Source organism: Passer domesticus, chromosome 7 (genome assembly GCF_036417665.1).
Source record: "Passer domesticus isolate bPasDom1 chromosome 7, bPasDom1.hap1, whole genome shotgun sequence".
NCBI classification, from domain to species: domain Eukaryota; kingdom Metazoa; phylum Chordata; class Aves; order Passeriformes; family Passeridae; genus Passer; species Passer domesticus.
This window is the reverse complement of record NC_087480.1, coordinates 61,359,693-61,378,018: the sequence shown is the minus strand read 5'-3', so window position 1 is coordinate 61,378,018 and position 18,326 is coordinate 61,359,693. Positions and strand designations below refer to the sequence as shown.

Genomic DNA, 18,326 nt, shown 5'->3' with positions numbered 1-18,326 from the left:
GGGTGGCCTTCTCTGGAATCCTGATCTTGGAAAGGTCTCCACAGTGTTTTCTCCTCAGGCCTTTATCCCTTTCTGCTTTTCCCCCAAAGTCTTGCCTCCTTGGGTTGAAAGCAGGCAGCGTTTGGCTGCCTAGGCTGGCTTTTCTGGGGGGCAAAGCAGAAGAAACAGAAAAAAATACCCAGCTGGGTGATTTCCAGGCACTTCCTGCCCACAGGAAACAGGGAGCATCTCCAGAGGGGTGATTAACCCTGCTGCCAAGCACATTACGTATGGAAAGTTGTATTTTATAGATGCAGAACATGCAGCCTCTCTCATTATCCTGACAATAAACACCCAGCACTCAAACACATCACTGAATTAAGGATCATTTGTGCTGCATTAACATCCACTTCCTTCTGTGTGCTGCACACCTGACAGGGGACATGCAAACTTCCCCCCGACATAAAATTCATCTTGGTGTGTTTCAAGGAAAGACACTCGTTAAGGTGAATCATTTGTTAATCATTGTTATAAATCTGGCCAAAATACACCCTGTATTTTCCATTCATGCCCATGACTGTTTGCTTACTGCTAAAAAACAAGCTTTCTGTAACACATCATAACCCACCCTGCACACAGTGAAAATCAATTACCTGGAACTTTATGGTGCTGGAAAATCCTTGTGGTGCTAGGAAGGGCTCAAGATCTCCAAAGTTCCTCATGTATTTTGTCCTTAAACATGGGATTTCTGACCATATAACTCAGAAATTTCCTCCTAGAGGCATTTTATTGCACGGATTTTTTATAGAAACGTAAATACACTGAAGCCAACATTAGGAACCAGTAACTCAGAACCAAGCTCTGCTCCCAGAGCACAGACTCAGCTCCATGTGCTGCAGGATCATGTCCTGCCTCTTGGCACACTGGGAATCCTGGCTGGGATGCCAATATATGGCACAAACCCCTCTGGAGTGGATTTTCTCAGCAGTGCTTGGCACTGGCAGAGTTTCCCCACAAGTGACCAAGATGGGCAATGAAGAGGGGCACAATGCAGACACCATGGGGTGGAGTTCATTCCATTTTCTTTGGGATCACCAACACAAAAGGATCCCAAGTAAGGATCCCATGGGCATCAGGCTGTGTGGGGAGCACAGGCACCAAACCCACTGAGGGCAAACCACATCACAAACACCCTTTTGATCTGGCAGAACACACACTGACTGCATCCACGTAAGCCATACCCCATAAACAGTCACACCTCAGGTGTTCCCAGTAAAGCAGCTATGCAGACTTCAGAAATCTTTCATACCTGACTGAGGTCCCGAAGCACTTCAAAGATGACCAGAAACAAGCAGTTTATTTGTTTTTAGCAAACACTGCCACCCTCAGAGCGAGCTGTTACCCAGTGGAGTGGACAGACCGCCGGTATAAATGGGAAGGCTCCAGCAGAATTCCCCACTTCATCCCTTCCGCCCTGCCCACACCCAGCTGGGAAGCACCACGCTGGCACCATGAGGGGCACGCTGCTGGCACTGGGCTGCCTCGTTCTCCTGCTGCTGGCACGGGAAGGGAGAGGCGAAGGGAACAAGGTGAGGCTCTGCGGGAGAGACTTCATCAGGGCCGTGGTGTTCACGTGCGGCGGCTCGCGCTGGAGAAGGCACCGCGACCTGCGGGGTGAGTACGGCCAGGGCACCCCCATCCAGCGGGATCCCGGGCATCCCAGGGCATCCCGGGGCTGGGAGGCAGCACAGCCCCTGCTCCCCTCGAGCCCTGCAGCTCCAACCCCCCAGCACGGCTGCGCTCGTGTTCCCTCTCCCCGCAGCTGGTCTGGCTCAGCTTCCTGGGCTGTTTTGCTCAAGAAAAGTAATTCAGACCAAGATTTGCCAAGCTCACCTGAGGAACAGGATCCAAGGCAAGGCTATCACTGAAAATCTCCCTGCTATCTCATTTCAGTGACAAGTTTTGCTGAAGTTAGTGCAAGTGTCTTGCTGTGGTCCTCACTCTCCCCACTAAAACCAGAAATTTTATAGAACTTTTTCATTGAAGCATGTTGAATATCTGCTCTGCAATTTAAGCACCTTCACATGCTTTTGTGTATATTTATACCTACTAACGTATTTCTTGATACTCACAAGATTTGATATGATAGTCAGAAAATGCAACCATAACATGCACAGCTAGAAATCTGTACTCTCATCAAAATAAATAGGGAGCAAGAAAATAACAGAGGCAGATGACAGCAACAGAGGCTTTCTGCACTGCCTACATCTGCACTTTTGGAAAATTCTCTTGCAGCAGGAGCTTTAAACAAATATAAAAGTGGTAGCATGAGCTCCCCAAAATTTGTTGAAGAACCTTGCTTTTAAAAATTGAGAATTGCTACACCTTTACAGACTGCACAAGGCCCAGCTGAGGTGAGTGCTTCAGCTGCAGCTGGACTGTCATTTCTGTGGGAACACCCAGAATCTGGGGTAGCTGATGCCTTAATGCAACATCTGCAATTCAGCGACCCCCAGGTCCAGCTGAACGTGCTGGGCAAGAGCCTCTGACACACCAAATCACAGTTTTTCCTGGTGAAGCAAATACATCAGTGTGAGACTCAAGGCACCACAGGACTCTTCAGTATAAATCCCTGAAGTCCTCAGTTTTACCACGTTGATCATGGACTGTTTCTCATAGTGAGGAGTCTGTGATGTGGTGCCCATATCAGAGGGCAACACTCAGCTCCCTAGCTGTAGCTTGGTGTCTTTCTAGTAAAGATAAAAAGCATGAATTACTCATCTTCCCACGACTTTTAATGTTTACCTTCTCATTTTCCTGCGACAGAGAGTGAAAACCCCCAGCATTTCCCACACGAGGACGAGGGTGACGCTGACTTCTCAGCACACCCAGAGCCAAGGCTGGGGATCCACAGAGAAGAACCCCAGGACGTCAAACCTGAGCAAGGCTTGCAAAACACCGGCAAAGCTCCTGTGCTCAACAAGCGTGAGGCGGCCGCGCTGCTCGCCACATCCTGCTGCAACGTGGGCTGCAGCAGGACAGAGATCAGCTCCCTGTGCTGAAAGGCAGCAGCTCGGGGGCACAGCTGCCAGGGATTAAAATAATCATGACATAAACCACAGTCCTTCCAGCTGTGTTCTTTAATTGCAGCTTTTGGGTGTTAAACGTCACAGTGCACCAGAAAGTGGTTTCAGGTTGTCTGCATTTCACAGTGTTTACAGTGGGTTAAACTTTTAGTCATGAGCACATTAAGTATTTCTTCCCAACTAACTACTGTTCTGGTTTCAGCTTTGCACCTAAAATGTAATAAAATAAGCAGCTTGTGATAGGTTTGTTCTCTGACTCAAGAAATCCTAACAGCAGGTTTCAGCTGGGAAATAGGGGTAGCAAAAAGCCTGGTTTCAGATTCAGAGCAAGGTGAGCCAGACCCCACTTTGGTGGGAAATGGCTGCACCAGGAGAGACTTAGGACAATCAGTACCAGCCCCAAAAGTGGGCAGGCAAAACCCATGGTTTATTCCCTAATCCAAATACTTCTGGAGGAGAACAGGGAAAACATTACTTCCAGGCAATATTCTGAAAATATTTCCCCTACAGAGCAAGTTCTGCAAGCAGCAATCAGCTGCCAAACTATGTCATAGTAAGCCACTTCCCAGAGAAAACTCTGGGAAAGACCCTTCTTCCACTCACCCAAAGGCTCACACTTCAAAGCAGGTGACAGTACCTCGGTCCTTCACAGATATTTTCAACAACAGAGCCAGGAAGAGTTAGGCTGAATATTAAATTCTCCTGCTGTTAAACTCAACTACCTCCCTATTCAAAATACACACCATAGACATTTGCCACAGCAAACAGCGAGGTGTTCTTGAACACATAGGAGGAGAACGTGTCGCTGTCGGGGTCCCAGAGGCACCTGCTGCTGATCTGCAGGCTCTGCCCGCCCAGCTGCCCAACGTGTGCCACCACCACGACCTTGTACCTGGGCACCGCCAGCGCTTTGACCCGCGCCTTAACGGCCTGCGGAGAGAAACAGATTCAGGACACACGTCTTCAAACATGGGGATGGATCTACAGCAGGGCAAGGGGGATGGTATTGAACTGACCGGAGGGCAGGCTGGATGGGAGATTGGGAATTAGGAATTGTTCCTGGCAGGGTGGGCAGGCCCTGGCAGAGATACCCAGAGCAGCTATTCCTGCCCCTGGATCCCTGGCAGTGCCCAAGGCCAGGTTGGAGCTGGAGTACCTGGGACAGGGGAAGGTGTCCCTGAGGCTGGATGAGCTTTAAGGTCCCTCCCCACCCAAACCAGCCTGTAAATCCATTAACTAACTCGCCTGTGTCTGCACCCTCCCCCGAGCAACCCCTGCCGGCATCCCGACAGCCGCCTCCAGCCTTCATCTTACACTTTTAATCGGCATTTTGGGGAGATATTTGGGGCACCCCACGGAGGCACGAGGACAAGTGTCCCGACCCCGTCCCACCTCGGCGATGTCCTTGGCCGCCTCCCGGCACGGCCCCGGCTCGTAGCGCCGCTCCCTCAGGGCGCTCCCCACCACATCCCTCAGGATCGCCTCCACCGCCGCCACCGGGAAGCGCCGGGCAGGCCCTGCGAGGCAAAGCTCGAGTTTATGAGGGAAAAATCGCAGCGCTGGAGGGTTTTAGAGGGGCAACCGACACCCACCCGAGCCGGGCTCGGCGGGGGATTCACGGCCCTCCATTGCCCTCAGCTGTGAGGGGAGGCGGCGCCGGCAGCGGGGCCCGCCCGCCGCATTCCCGTTCCCCGCCTCAATCCCCTCACACTCCCGGCTTCCATCCCTCCGTATTCCCGTTCCCCGCCTCCATCCCCTCACACTCCCGGCCTCCATCCCTCCGCATTCCCGTTCCCCGCCTCCATCCCCTCACACTCCCGGCTTCCATCCCTCCGTATTCCCGTTCCCCGCCTCCATCCCCTCACACTCCCGGCTTCCATCCCTCCGTATTCCCGTTCCCCGCCTCCATCCCCTCACACTCCCGGCTTCCATCCCTCCGTATTCCCGTTCCCCGCCTCCATCCCCTCACACTCCCGGCCTCCATCCCTCCGTATTCCGGTTCCCCGCCTCCATCCCCTCACACTCCCGGCTTCCATCCCTCCGCGTTCCCGTTTCCCGCCTCCATCCCCTCACGTTCCCGGCCTCCATCCCTCCGTATTCCCGTTCCCCGCCTCGTATCCCCCGCGTTCCCGGCCCCCGCCATTCCCACCCTCACGGCTCTGAGTTCCTGCGGCTCCCCATAGTTTCCACCGGTCTCTGTGTGTCACCATGGCTTCCACATATTCCTACAGTCCCCGGTGTCCCCACAGCTCCCTGGGTGTCCCCACAGTCCCCACAGGTTTCCATGACTCCCGCATGTCCCCATGTTTTCCACAGGTCTCTGGGTTCCTTTACAGTCCCCAGATGTTTCCATGGCTCCCACATATCCCTACAGCTTTTTCAGGTCCCTCTGTGTCCCCATGGCTTCCACAAGTCCCCACGGCTTCCACAGGTCCCTGCATGGTCCCATAATTTCCACACGTCCCTACAGCTCCCACATGTCCCTACATAAACCTAAAGATTCCACGTGGCCCCATGGCCTCCAGATGTCCCCACATGTCCCCACAGCTCCTTTATGTTCTCAAGGCTCCTGAGGGTCCCTGTGACCTCCTCAGGTCCCCATGGTCCCCACAGGTTCCCGCAGCTCCCCCAAATGTCCCTGTGGCCCCCTATGGCACCCATGGGTCCCTACAGCCCACACAGACTCCTGTGATCCCTGTGGATCCTCACAGACCCCGTGTCCCCACAGCCTGGAGTGTCCCCATGGCCTCCACAGGTCCCCCAACCCCATATTCCTCATGTCCCCACAGCCCCATTCCCTCAGGCTCCATCCATCCCCACGGTCCCTCTGGATCCTCATGGGTCCCCACATGCCACCCTCGACCTGTCCCCATGCTGGGACACTGCACGTAACTCCAGCAGCAATGATGGGTTTTGGGACAGGGACCCTTTTTTGGGCTGGCCTTCGATCCCTCTGCCCACTCCTCTGGGTGCTCCTGCACATGGAAGCAAAACTGACTCAGAAAAAGAGATGTTTTACATTTTTTTGTTTATTTTCAAGGAAAAAAATAATAATAATCACATTTAAATTGCAACTCAGTTGGGTATTTCATGTGGTTCTTATGTATAGAATGAATAAACTTTGTTCTGACGTGGGGATTTCTTTGTCACAACGCTCTGCATGGTAAATAATTGCATATTTGAGAGTCGGTGAAATTGGTGACGGGGAGGATGGAGGAGAGACATTTATAAAAAACAGTATTTACAAAAAATGATATCCACATAGTCGTACTCTAATCTATAAGGCAAGTAACATTTAAAATATGTTGTTTCATGATTATCTTCAACAAGTCAATACAACACATTCATATTACCAGTGGTCAAATACAAAGCTTCGCTGCAGTAGTCCCTGTGCAACAAACCTGTACGTCTTTTATAGGTTGTTTTTTTTTCTTTTTTCTCTGAGAACAGTAGGAAAGCAGCAAAGTTTTCATCACAGACTAAGCAGTACCTAGGCCATCGTAGACTAAAGGTATAATATATCTCATTGCACGTTTAGGCAGAAAAGGCCAGCCATTCATTAACTTATTTAACTTAAATCTTAAAAATAGACCTGTGTATCTTCATCCACAAATATTTATAAACATTTTATACACGAGGGAGTTAAGTGGTCCAGGGTGATACCTGGGGATATCTGATTCACTGCAGGGGTGTCACAGTGGGGTTGTCCCACATCCTGGGCTCTCCTCCCACCAGCCCTGGGAGCTTCCTGGCACATCCCAGCTCAGATCCTGGCTCAAACCACACCACATCTCTGTTTGTTTCATGTCACCCAAGCATCCAGGGGATTTCATCAACCTTGGAACGTTTGGGAGTGAAAAACCCCTTCCTGCACGGATGAGGAACCCAACACGGGGACAGCACATCCACAGCGATTCCCGCTGTCCCAGAAAAGCTGAATTTCTAACGGATGGACAAGGCATCCCCAAAGCCTCGCTGGGGTCTGGTGTGTTCCCCCACATCCTGCTTGTCCCCAAGCCTTTGAGAGCATCACCACCAACAATTTGTGGTTCCAAGAACCACTGCCAGCACCATCCCTCCTAAAGGGACAAGGGAAGCCAGGCAGGAGCAGGGCGTATTCCTGCAAATCTTTTCCTTGCCTTGCAGTGAAAGAAGAATTAAAATCCTCACTGGAATAATCCTGATTATCATAAAACCTCCCTGGCTCTACACGGATTCATTTCCTTGGGAAATCGTGAGGAAAAGAGGAACAGAAGCATACTGGCTATGAAATGAAATCTTTGAGACAGTAATTTCTAGCCTGGAAAGTACAACAGGATGGCTTTACGTATTTTGGTCATGACTAGCTTCAAAATTAGGGGTTTTAACCAAGACGTTTTCACATAAAAACCACAAAAGGGTAGGGGAAAAAAGTTTGACTCTCTCTTAGGTAAATTAAAAATCTGTCACCTTTTCAGTGCACTCCAGCCATTGAAAAATGCTGCTGCTGGGAGAAAGAGGTGGTGACTCTTTTTTTAGGATGCTCCTGCTGGAGGGATCTCAGGGAGCAGCCTGGGAAGGGTGGCAGGGGGGCTGTGCCTTCCCTTCCCATGCCCGCTCTGCCTGGCTAAAAGGGGAGAGCATTCCAGCAGAAACTTTCAGGTTTTTCCCACTTATGTTTTAAAAAATGATAGATAGAACCTGAAAGAGCAGAGTGACAGCAAATTAATTTCACTGGAATACCGAATGACACCAAAACCAAGAAGATGTAAACAGGGCAGTAATATTTAAGAACAAATTCAGACACCAAACAAAAAGCTCATTATTGGTGGTTTTTCCTACTATTAGGAGATTTCAGAGTTATTAAGAAATATTGTTAAAGTAGAAAACTGCTCGGAAAGGTCTCCTGTGAGGAGCACCGTGAGCTGGCTGAGAATTGTGGCTGTTTGCACCAAACTGCAGAAAGATGGTAAAAGATGACTTCCTGCTCCTGCCATGTGGGATTCCAAATGTGAAGGTGTCCATGGGGAAAACTCTCCTGCTCTGCCAGTGGGACCTTGACTCTGCAGGTGTGGGCTGCCAAATTCCCAGGGGAAAATTCCTTTGGGAGAGGTTGCTAAGGACAGAGTCTAAAGGGAAATGGAAGGAATGGAGCTGGAGCCTTTCTGTGCATGCATTCACATATTTATGACTGAATGCCTCCTTTATTTATCCTTCTGCTCACCCAGATGGATCCCGGTGCTGCTGAGCTCAGGGGTGCCAGGGCTGGGCAGTTCCAGAGGGCTGATCCCCCTCTCCAGCCTCAGCCTGACTTGGGAAAAGCCCTGCTGGGAAACAGAGCTGTGCTGCTTCCCTCTGGGAATGCTCCAAGGCTGGGAGAGCTGGGAGAGGAGAAGGATCCAGGGAGAGCTCAGAGCCCCTGGCAGGGCCTGGAGGGGCTCCAGGAGAGCTGCAGAGGGACTGGGGACAAGGATGGAGGGACAGCACACAGGGAATGGCTCCCACTGCCAGGGGGCAGCCATGGATGGGAGATTGGGAACTGGGAATTGTTCCTGGCAGGGTGGGCAGGGGCTGGGCTGGAATTGCCAGAGCAGCTGTGGCTGCCCCTGGATCCCTGGCAGTGCCCAAGGCCAGGCTGGAGCAGCCTGGGATGGTGGAAGGTGTCTCTGCCATGGCAGGGGTGGAACAGGATGATTTTTAAGATCCCTTCCCAGCCAAACCAGTCTGGGATCTGTATGGAACCAAATCAGTGCCATTTCACCTCCCTGCTCTCTGTGAGGGGGCAGGCCACCCCAAACAGGTGCAATCCCTGAAAATACACAGATTTTCCTACCTCAAACCCAAGGTGAAGCCTGCAGAGCTTGAATGCCCTGAGCACTACAGGGCTCTGGAGCCAGGTGCTCTCACCAAATTCCCAACAAACCCCGGGGCACTCTGAGAAAACCGTGTGCCAAAAGCTGGCAAAGCAGTGTGGAAAAACCTGTCCCAAATCACTGCTTTTGGTCCCAGTGCCACAGGGTTGGTGCCACCTGCCAGTGCTGGAGCTGGGACTGTCCCTGTGGGGCTGGGAGTGCTGCCACATCCCACACGTCCCAGAAATAGGACAAAATGTCCCAGGCTGTTCCCATCTCTCTCTCCAGGCCGTGAGGGCTGCGTCCCCAAAAAGTGACCTCTGTTTTGTTCACCAGCTCAAAGAGGATGAGCTTGGGAGCTTTGGGTTATGGGTTTTTCTGTTTAAAAAGCACTCAAAAACCCAATGCTAATGTAAACACCTTGTCTTTCAAATGAAATATAAAGTAAAATCTCTATGTTCTGTAATATTTACAATATAAATCCTTTTTTTTCCAGGTCTATACTGTAGATCTCTTTTGGAAGGATAGGTGTGGAGCAATCGTACACACCCTAAACCTGATTCTTAGGGTTTGCCCTATATTTCTGTGTCAGAAAGGGGTGAGCTGCACACTTTATACAAATTACCAGTTCAGGGGGGAAATTATTCATGGAGTGGGACACTGGGGAGTGCGCTCCCAAAGTCTGTGAGGATGTGGGAAGCTGCAGGAGTGAATTGTGCTTTTCCTTTCCTGCTGCTGCCTTCTGTCAGCTCACACACAGCTCACCCCCCAGTCTCAGCCTGGGAGCCACCTCACACCTGAAATAGCCCCACATTTCCTTCTTTTCTCTCAAGATGGGCACAGAGCTCTGTTTTCCTTCATCAAACTGCTCCATGAGCAAGCACTTCCCAACATGCCCAGGCTGTTTTCCAGTGTAAATGCACCACTCTAACCCTAGCAACACTTGGAAAACCAGCACTTTTTGTCGCCTCACGCATTCCCAAAGTCCCAGCACCCCATTCATGGATGCTCCTCTGTGCCTCTGTGTTTAATTTCACAAAGATTCCCTAATTTTTCTTCCCGAATTTGCCGAATTCTGCTGTTTCACAAGCCCAGCTCAGCAGCTGCAGCACCGTGAATGCCACCAACGCTCTCACCATGCTGCCAGGAGTGGCATGAGACCGAGACCCACGGGAATGAGCAGCACCCAGCGGGACAGGGAAAACACAGAGGGATAATATTTTGTCCCCCATGCTCCAGTTTAGCACTTCCATGTGCTTTGCCATCTCCACAACACAGCTGCTCCCAATGCTGGCGAGCTGGGCTCCTGCCCTGGCTGCTATCAACAGCCCCCGTGCTGCTCCTGCTCCCTGGGGAATTCTTTCCCAGTGCTTTTCCATGCACATTTTCCTGCCTGAGTGCTCAAATAGAGAAGCAGGTGCAGCTGCAATTCTTTAAAGCGTTTTCTAAACCCGTAGAGCTTTCAAAAATGGGTGGGAAGGGCAGAAAAAAGACAGCAAAGCAACGCAAAACCACAACCGAACGTCCGGAGGCAGCTCGGAAAACTCATCCTTGAACCCAACAGTGACATTTTGTGCCAGTGCTGGGAGCTCAGAGGGACCACCCAGCCTCTTTGCTGCTTCTTTCCTCGTCTGTAGCCCTGCAAAATACCCGGGCACGGGGCAGGGAAGAGCTGCTGGGATCCCAACAGGGAATCTGCAGCTGTAAGAGAACTCAGGGCTGGAAATTTGGAGTCAATACTCCCTGCAGAAGTGAGATTTCCTTCCTGGGAGACTGTCCTAGGAACCTCCACCTTTCCAAGAATATTTTTCTGGAGTTAAACCAGCTAAACCTGAAGGTTTTTATTGATTGCTGTGAGACGTACTAAGGACTGAAGGAAAATTAAATCAGCCTGTGGGCCCTACTGAACTCTCTTTTGATGAGGCACCCCCTTCATAACAGCTACCAGTATCGTATTTAAATTGTATATATTGACAAAATGCAATCTACCTCTGTAAGCATTGTGCCATTCAACAGTACTACTATTAGATTTATATACCACAGTTTAAATTACATCCATTTCATGAATGGTAAAATGCTAAAACTCAAGTGTCTAACTGCCAAAATACAGCCTTACTGGAATGAGTACAATTTACAAATACAATAATTACATTTTAAAACCATTAACAATGTTACATCTAGAAGTAAATACTGGAGGACTGGTCAAGACGGTGTTTTCCAAGGAAAAAAAATGCTGAAAGTTGTCGACACTTCCAACAGAAATGTCCCGAGTGCAGGATTTAGTTCATTTTCCTTAAACTGTAATTAAAACCCGTTCCACGCACAGCAGTCCTTGGGTATTTTCCATAGTATTTTCCATGGACTTGCATAAGCTTCCATCAGTTATCCGCCAAATATTTACCTAGAAACGGGATCAGAAATCAGCTGGGGGGAGGGAGCAGCCCTGATTCCCAGGAGTTTTTGCCCACCTCCACCAGCCCTTCCTGCCCACGGGAAAATCCTCGTTATTCTCTGCAGCAACAAGGAAAAATCCTCGTTATTCTCTGCAGCAACAAGGAAAAATCCTCGTTATTCTCTGCAGCAACAAGGAAAAATCCTCGTTATTCTCTGCAGCAATGAGGAAAAATCCTTGTTATTCTCTACAGGAGCAAGGAAAAATCCTCATTATTGTCTGCAGCCACGAGGAAAAATCCTCATTATTGTCTGCAGCCACGAGGAAAAATCCTTGTTGTTCTCCACAGCAATGAGGAAAACTCCTCCTTATTCTCTGTAGCAATGAGGAAAAATCCTCGTTATTCTCGGCAGCAACGAGGAAAAATCCTCATTATTCTCTGCAGCAATGAGGAAAAATCCTCATTATTCTCTGCAGCCACGAGGAAAAATCCTCGTTATTCTCTGCAGGACCAGGGCAAAAGCTCATCCTGGAGCTGCCCTGGAGATGCCAGCCTTGCCTTCCACGCAGGAGCAGGCATGAGCCATGAAAGCCAAGGCTGGCAGCAGGATTTATCTCCCAGGGGAGCTGCTGTCCCTCTGTGCCCCTGCCGGAGCTGCAGGGCGCAAACACGCAGCACCAGCGCTGCCGGCATCCCTGGGGGAGCTGCGGGAGCGGGGAGCCGCGGCTGAGGCACCCACCTGCCGCGAACCTCTTCTTGATGAGGGAGAAGCGGTAGCCGGCGCCCACCAGCTCGATGTCGCAGCTGGACAGGGTGCTGCCCTCGCTGGTGAACTGCACGGCCAGCGGCGCCGGCGAGCTCGGCCCCTCGGCCAGCTGGAACCGCGCCAGCAGCGAGCCCACGCCTGCACAGGAACGCAGAGAAGAGAGCCGGGTGAGCACTCCGAGCATCCCGGCACGGCCCGAGCATCCCGGCACGGCCCGAGCATCCCGGCACGGCCGCGGCCCGCAGCATCCCCGCCGGGCCCAGCCAAACCCCCATCCTCCCAGCAGCATTGGGCTTTCACACGTCCCAGCGCCAGGAACAGCTTTCCACCTGGAAAAGCTCCTGTGGGAGACAGCAGCCTCAGCCTCGGAGTAGCGGGGAGCCGAGGACTTGGCACGCCACCACATCCCAGCCCGGTGTGTGAATGCCCCTCGGGATGCCAGGGTGGTTGGCAAAGCAGTGCTGGTGGCACGTAGCCCTGCTTTTTGAGCTCCAAAATTAAACAGCTTTTCCTCAGCAAGCCCCAGCAGGAACCCGAGTGTCTGGGCTCGTGTGATGGCACCCTCCGTGCCTGCCTGAAGGATTCCGAGCTAATGACGTGCATATTTGCAGGATTACCTCCATTTTCTGACTTCTGGGAGATATCTGGGATCTTCCACAATATCCTTTGCTGTTCAGCATTCCTGCAAACACATGGAGAAGAGCATTTCTGTAGGAATCAAGAAATTGCCAAGGATTAATTTGAATTTTGCTGAAGGCTGGTGGTGGGGTGGGGAACTACTCTGGTGATGCTCCCTGGAGCAGCAATCCTGGGAGCTTGGATTTGGGTTTCACAGCAAGTGAAAGTTCAAGTCCTGGGCTCAGGGATAGACTTGATAGTTTTGGAGTGCTTTTCCAAACAAAACAATTGTATGATTGTTATGAAGATTGCATGTGAGCAAGAGACACATGCCAGTGCCTACGGCAGTGACAGCCACATATCTTTCCATGAATCCCAGAATCCCAGACTGCTTTGGTTGGAAGGGACCTGAAAACTTATCCAGTGCCACCCCTGCCATGGCAGGGACACCTTCCACTGTCCCAGGTGCTCCAGCCCCAGTGTCCAGCCTGGCCCTGGGCACTGCCAGGGATCCAGGGGCAGCCCCAGCTGCTCTGGGCACCTGTGCCAGGACCTGCCTGTGCATCCCTCTAAACCCTGGGTAAAGCAGACAAAACACAGCATAAGGGCTGCTGCTCTGCTGCCTGCACATCTCCCTTCATCTCTGACCATTCTCTTGTGGGAATGGCAAGAGAAAGGGAATTGGAGTGGGGTTAAACATTTTCTCCTACAAGAGGAGGGCAGGTCTGGGTCCCCAGCATGTCCCCATCTCCCACCCACAACCCTCCTGCAGCAGGATGGGGATTCCAGGCAGGGACAGGACGAGCAATGCCTACCAGACAGCAGGAGGAAGCACAGCTTGAAGTTTGGTTACTCCTCCGTCGACGGGGACGAGGAACTGGACGTTGTTTAGAGCTACAGGCGTGGTCATTGCCTCTGTATTGTATTTGTAGTCGATGCGCAGGTCAGTGCTTGCAGGGTCACACCGCCAGCTCACTGCAAGGTTTAATGGAGTAGACTGAATACCCTGGGCAGACACCTTCCAAAATGACAGAAAAAACATTTAGTTTCCGTAGGGCTGAAGGGAGAAATCCCGTTTTACAGACGCGGACATCGCACTGGGAGGCAAGGCCTTGAATTCCCCCTGAATTTAGTACTGGGCTTAAAGCCAGACAACCCAGTGCCACACAGAAGGGACAGTGGGACAACAAGCCCCCACCTCACATCAGCTCTACTCTGCACTAGAGAAACACCATCTTTTACATTTACCATTTTTTATTTTACATTTAACATTTTTTACTTTACATTTCCCATTTTTTACAGCCATAATCAGCACACTTCTATTTTTTTTTTTTGGGCACAGTTTTATCTCACAAAAAAAACCCCTACCTGGTATTTGAGCATATCCACATTGTAATAGGTGGCTTGAGGTTTCTGCTCCGATACCTTCTTTAGGTGAGTCATCAGATTTGGCATGTTGACCCAGAACTCCTTGGAGTTGGAGTCACTCTGCACGTTGTCACTGCACAGAGGAGAAGGAACCCTTTGGATAACCTGCCTGGGCAGGACAGAGCTGTTCTACACAGCACAGGGACTGCACTCCATCCCACCTCCAGAGGAACACTGGCTCCCTCCCACCCAGCCCTGGCTTGTCCTGATCCATCTGCACTGGGATTCAGAACCCCCCAAGTCCTGGGCTGATCCCCCAGGGTGGGCAGCAGCAAAGGGGGGATTCTGCCCCTCCCAGGTGAGCCCCACCTGCAGAGCTGCCCCAGCCCTGGGCCAACAGCAGCAGCACCTGGAGCTGCTGGAGAGAGCCCAGAGGAGCCCCTGGAGCTGCTGCAGGGCTGGAGCCCCTCTGGAGCCAGGCTGGGAGAGCTGGGGGGGCTCCCCTGGAGAGGAGAAGGATCCAGGGAGAGCTCAGAGCCCCTGGCAGGGCCTGGAGGGGCTCCAGGAGAGCTGCAGAGGGACTGGGGACAAGGATGGAGGGACAGCACACAGGGAATGGCTCCCACTGCCAGAGGGCAGCCATGGATGGGAGATTGGGAATTGGGAATTGTTCCTGGCAGGGAGGGCAAGGGCTGGGCTGGAATTGCCAGAGCAGCTGTGGCTGCCCCTGGATCCCTGGCAGTGCCCAGGGCCAGGCTGGACACTGGGGCTGGAGCAGCCTGGCACAGTGGGAGGTGTCCCTGCCCATGGGATAATCCTGATATCAGGATAATCCTGATGATCTATCACCCCAAACCATTCTGGGATTTCATCAAGTATTTGAGGATTTGAGAGTTTCACTCCCAAAATCAGCGCGTGCTTCTAAGGAAGGCACTTCAGGCCATATGGTTTTGCAAACACCCCCTTTTCCCGGAATCCTGCCTTCCCTGGGATGCTGCTGGGGAAGGCTTACCAGCAGAGGAGCTGGGGGTTTGGCAGGACGTGCTCCAGCCTGTTGAAGTTGAGCACGCGGAAGGTGAGCACGGCTGGGGCGGGGTTGTTGGCAAAGTGTCGGGTGATGCCCGCCGGGAAGGACAGCACCATCTCCCCCGTGATCTTCACGATGCACCTGCAGCGCCCGGCACAGAGAGCCAGGGGGAGCAGAGGGGGCTCAACATGCAGCAGCGAGGGAGGGCTGGCACCGCGCGTGGTGTGGGGACAGTGCCCCCTTCCCCGCCCGACACACCTGAGCCTCTGGGGGCCCCAGAGGGAGCAGAAACAGCACAAGGGCTGACAGGGAGCTTTTTAAATAAACCCTGTTTGAAGCTTGTTATTTTTGCTGTCATTCAGTATTTCAGTGAAATTAATTTGTCTTCGGTCTGCCCTTTTGGGTTTTATCCATTAGGGGGTCTTAAAACACAGGTGGGGAATCCCTCCAAGTTTCTGTTGGAATGCCATCCCATTTTGTCCAGGCATGGGTGGGGAAGGCTGCAGCCCCCCTGCCACCCTTGGTGTGCTGCTCTCTGAGATTCCTCACACAAACTCCTCACCTCCCTTTCCCACGGCAGAAACATTTTGAAAGGAGGCACTGCAGCAGTGTCCTGCCCCTGGACACCCCAGGCCACATCACCTCCTGTCCTTATGCCTCAGGTTTGGCTTTTCTATTTCCAGACTCTGAGCTGCTTTAGTGTGTGGGGCTGGGCTTCACACGAGGGGATGGGGAGCTCTGCACAGAGCAGGGACACAAAACAATTCCTGCTCCAGCTGGGCACCAAGGACAGATGATCCCAATCCCAGCCCAGGAGCACAAAGCCCGTGGGCTGCAGAGAGAAAAACAAGCAGGGTGGGACTGCAGGGGCTGCAGTGGGGTTGGCCACTGAACTGCAATGTGCACATGGAGCAGAGCTGAGCCCAGGGAGAGACCCCGGCAGCGCTCGTGCATTTTGGGGCCATTTGGGTTCATCCTGGGGGCAGCCCTGGCTGGGCTCTGCTGCTGCCCGAGGTGGATCCATGGAGGAGATCCTGTGAATCAATCCCTGCTTTATTCTGGAGCTCTGCTCCGGGGCAGCCTGCACAAGGGATCAGTTTCTGCTGACCCAGATGGGACAGAAGCATCTGGAAACCCCCTGGACCAGTCCCCCTCCTCATCCCTGACAAAGCCCCTCATCCCCCCGTGGCAGGGACCCCCGGGGGCCAGCACCTACTTGTTGGGGTCAGCCCCTTTGAAGTACGCGTTGACGGTTTCGGTGAAGGCGGCGGCCACGGGCAGGGTGTCCTGTGCCCCCATGGTCAGGGGGCTGGGGCCCCGCGACGAGCCTGCAACAGAGCACACAGCCCCCTTGGCACCTGGCAGACACCACACCCCGCTGCCCACCGTGCCCCCAGCCTGACTCCACGGGCAGATCACCACCAAACCCCCCAGGCTTCGGATGAGGCTTTTGAAACGTTTGGGGAATGATCTCTGCCCCCGCCCCGCTGCCAGAAGCAAGCAAAGAAAAGGATGGAGGAGGCCAGGCGGGAGCAGCATGCGGGGCTGCCACGCGGCAGGCTTTGCATGACAGTTTTTGCAGTCGCTTTTTGGGCCCCAAAAAGGGGCTGGGGGGGTTCATTGTGTCACCCCGGGGAGCTCGGGGTGCTGGCAGTGTCCCCCTGCTGTCCCCCGTGCTGAGGGGCTCCCTGCACACTCTGCTCTGCTCTCCTGCCCTGTGGGTGCCTGGAGCATCCTCCACGCTCCACTTGCTCCACAAAACCCTCAGTGCCCGACAGGAAATCTGAAAATCATCAGAAACCTGGAAAAACAGGCACTGGCACAGCTTGTCCAGAGAACTGTGGTTCCCCCTGGATCCCTGGAAACGTCCAAGGCCAGCTTGGACAGGAGCCACCTGGGAGAATGGAAGTTGGAACAAGCTGGAACAAGCTGAGATTTAACGTTCTTTCCAAACCAAAGCATTCTAGGATTCCATGATTTGGAAAAGGGGAAAAGCTTGCCTTGGTGTTGCTGTGCATCCTTGGACACTTGCCAGGCTCTAAAATAACTCAGCCCTGCAGGATCACACACAGGTTTCCCTTTGCTGGCCAGGAATTGTTGTTTCCAGAAGACATTTGAGGATGAAATCATCACTGCAAGTGCTCCTCAGGAGCTCCAGGTGTGCTGGAAACCCTCTGTGGGACCACAAGTCCTGTGCCCACCACCAAGGGGTTGGCACAGCCAAGCCCACACCTCTTCCCCACGGAAGATATCCAAAGATCAGCCCAGATGTCCAAGGTGTTGATCCCACAGGCACCCAGAAAACCCTGGAGAGGTCACTCCCTGCCCTGGAATGCCCTTCAGCCTCATCCATTTCCTGCAATGAATCATTTTGGAACCTTTTTTAATACCCCAGCCTGTACACCAGGTGAAGCACGAGGATTATTTTGCCCCAAATCAGCTAAAAAAGAACAGCAAAGGTCTCCAGAGGGGCAGCTTATCCAGGGATCCCCTCAACCCATCACCATCCCTGTCCCTCAGCCCATCACCATCCTTCCCCCGGGTGGAAAGGGGGACAGATCCAGCCCAGGGTTTGCTCAGAGGATACGAGCACCTGCCAGCCCCAGCCAAAGCTGTAGGAATTCCAAAGCCACAGGAATTCCAACGCCAGCCCCGGGAATGGCAACACTTCCACAGGCAGAGGATAAGGGGGAAGCAAAGCTGAGAAAATGTGTCACATTCCTGGTGAGCTCTTCTGCTTGGGCCATCCTCAGAAATGATCCCTTCCCTTCTTTCTCTGCTGCTGCCCCTGGGAATAAACAGGGGTTTGGGAGCAGGAAATTGGGATTTGCAGCATCTCCCGGGAGAAGCACTTCTGTCACTTCAATGACACTTTGAGTTTGGGCACATTAATGGGAGAAATGATGGTTTCCACCAGCGAGGAGGAGCCCTCACCCCTCCCCAAGGAACTCGCATGTTAATGGATAAATCCTAAGTGCTCCTTCCTGGAGGCACAGATGAGGGATTTTCCCCTCCAGTGCCTAATGCAGCCTAAAAGTGTAAAACCCTGATGCAGCCACACGTGTCCCTCTCGGTCCCATCCCCAGAGAGGCTCGGGGGAATCCGGGATTCCAGCTGCAGCCCAGTGCTCAGGGGGTGGATCCCACTGTTCCTGAACACCTCACCCCACAGCCACACACAGTCATTATCCTAACGAGCCCAGAGCCTCCTGCTCCTGAGCCCACAGCCCACGATATCCATCAGGGATTCCCTGGTGGG

General features: G+C 52.7%; 3 protein-coding genes across 5 annotated transcripts in view; 1 reads left to right on the top strand and 2 right to left on the bottom strand.

The window, feature by feature from the left end:
* Positions 1–1,247: 1,247 nt before the first annotated feature.
* Positions 1,248–3,283, top strand: INSL5 (insulin like 5). Its single transcript, XM_064429174.1, has 2 exons — positions 1,248–1,653; positions 2,806–3,283. Exons 1-2 carry the CDS (start codon positions 1,491–1,493, stop codon positions 3,039–3,041), a joined length of 399 nt encoding a protein of 132 aa, XP_064285244.1. The 5' UTR covers positions 1,248–1,490; the 3' UTR covers positions 3,042–3,283.
* Positions 3,101–5,670, bottom strand: DYNLT5 (dynein light chain Tctex-type family member 5). Of its 3 annotated transcripts, none has more exons than XM_064429172.1 (3): positions 5,215–5,670; positions 4,458–4,582; positions 3,101–3,995 (listed from the first exon to the last, which is right to left on the bottom strand). In XM_064429172.1, exons 1-3 carry the CDS (start codon positions 5,273–5,275, stop codon positions 3,792–3,794), a joined length of 390 nt encoding a protein of 129 aa, XP_064285242.1. In that variant the 5' UTR covers positions 5,276–5,670; the 3' UTR covers positions 3,101–3,791. The 3 variants fall into 3 exon arrangements, with proteins under 3 accessions (XP_064285242.1, XP_064285241.1, XP_064285243.1); XM_064429171.1 differs by lacking the exon at positions 5,215–5,670 and adding an exon at positions 4,775–4,856; XM_064429173.1 differs by lacking the exon at positions 5,215–5,670 and adding an exon at positions 4,658–4,783.
* A 406-nt stretch (positions 5,671–6,076) lies between these two features.
* Positions 6,077–18,326, bottom strand: part of SGIP1 (SH3GL interacting endocytic adaptor 1) — a 52,012-nt gene continuing 39,762 nt past the window's right edge. Inside the window, exons 19-25 of the mRNA XM_064429160.1 lie at positions 16,285–16,396; positions 15,054–15,209; positions 14,042–14,174; positions 13,489–13,691; positions 12,673–12,737; positions 12,029–12,193; positions 6,077–11,297 (exon numbers count right to left, since the gene is read on the bottom strand). Coding sequence (XP_064285230.1) covers positions 11,275–11,297; positions 12,029–12,193; positions 12,673–12,737; positions 13,489–13,691; positions 14,042–14,174; positions 15,054–15,209; positions 16,285–16,396 — 857 coding nt within the window. The 3' untranslated portion in view covers positions 6,077–11,274. The remainder of the gene's footprint in view (positions 11,298–12,028; positions 12,194–12,672; positions 12,738–13,488; positions 13,692–14,041; positions 14,175–15,053; positions 15,210–16,284; positions 16,397–18,326) is intronic.

Bases quoted from the DNA above. Each gene is read 5' to 3' on its own strand.
- INSL5 (XM_064429174.1), top strand. From the start codon at position 1,491: ATGAGGGGCACGCTGCTGGCACTGGGCTGCCTCGTTCTCCTGCTGCTG. The intron at 1,654-2,805 runs GTGAGTACGGCC...TTCCTGCGACAG, and splicing joins AAGGCACCGCGACCTGCGGG to AGAGTGAAAACCCCCAGCAT.
- DYNLT5 (XM_064429171.1), bottom strand. From the start codon at position 4,841: ATGGAGGCCGGGAGTGTGAGGGGATGGAGGCGGGGAACGGGAATACGG. The intron at 4,583-4,774 runs GTGAGGGGATTG...TTTGCCTCGCAG, and splicing joins GAGGGATGGAAGCCGGGAGT to GGCCTGCCCGGCGCTTCCCG. The intron at 3,996-4,457 runs GTGGGACGGGGT...TTCTCTCCGCAG, and splicing joins CGGCCAAGGACATCGCCGAG to GCCGTTAAGGCGCGGGTCAA.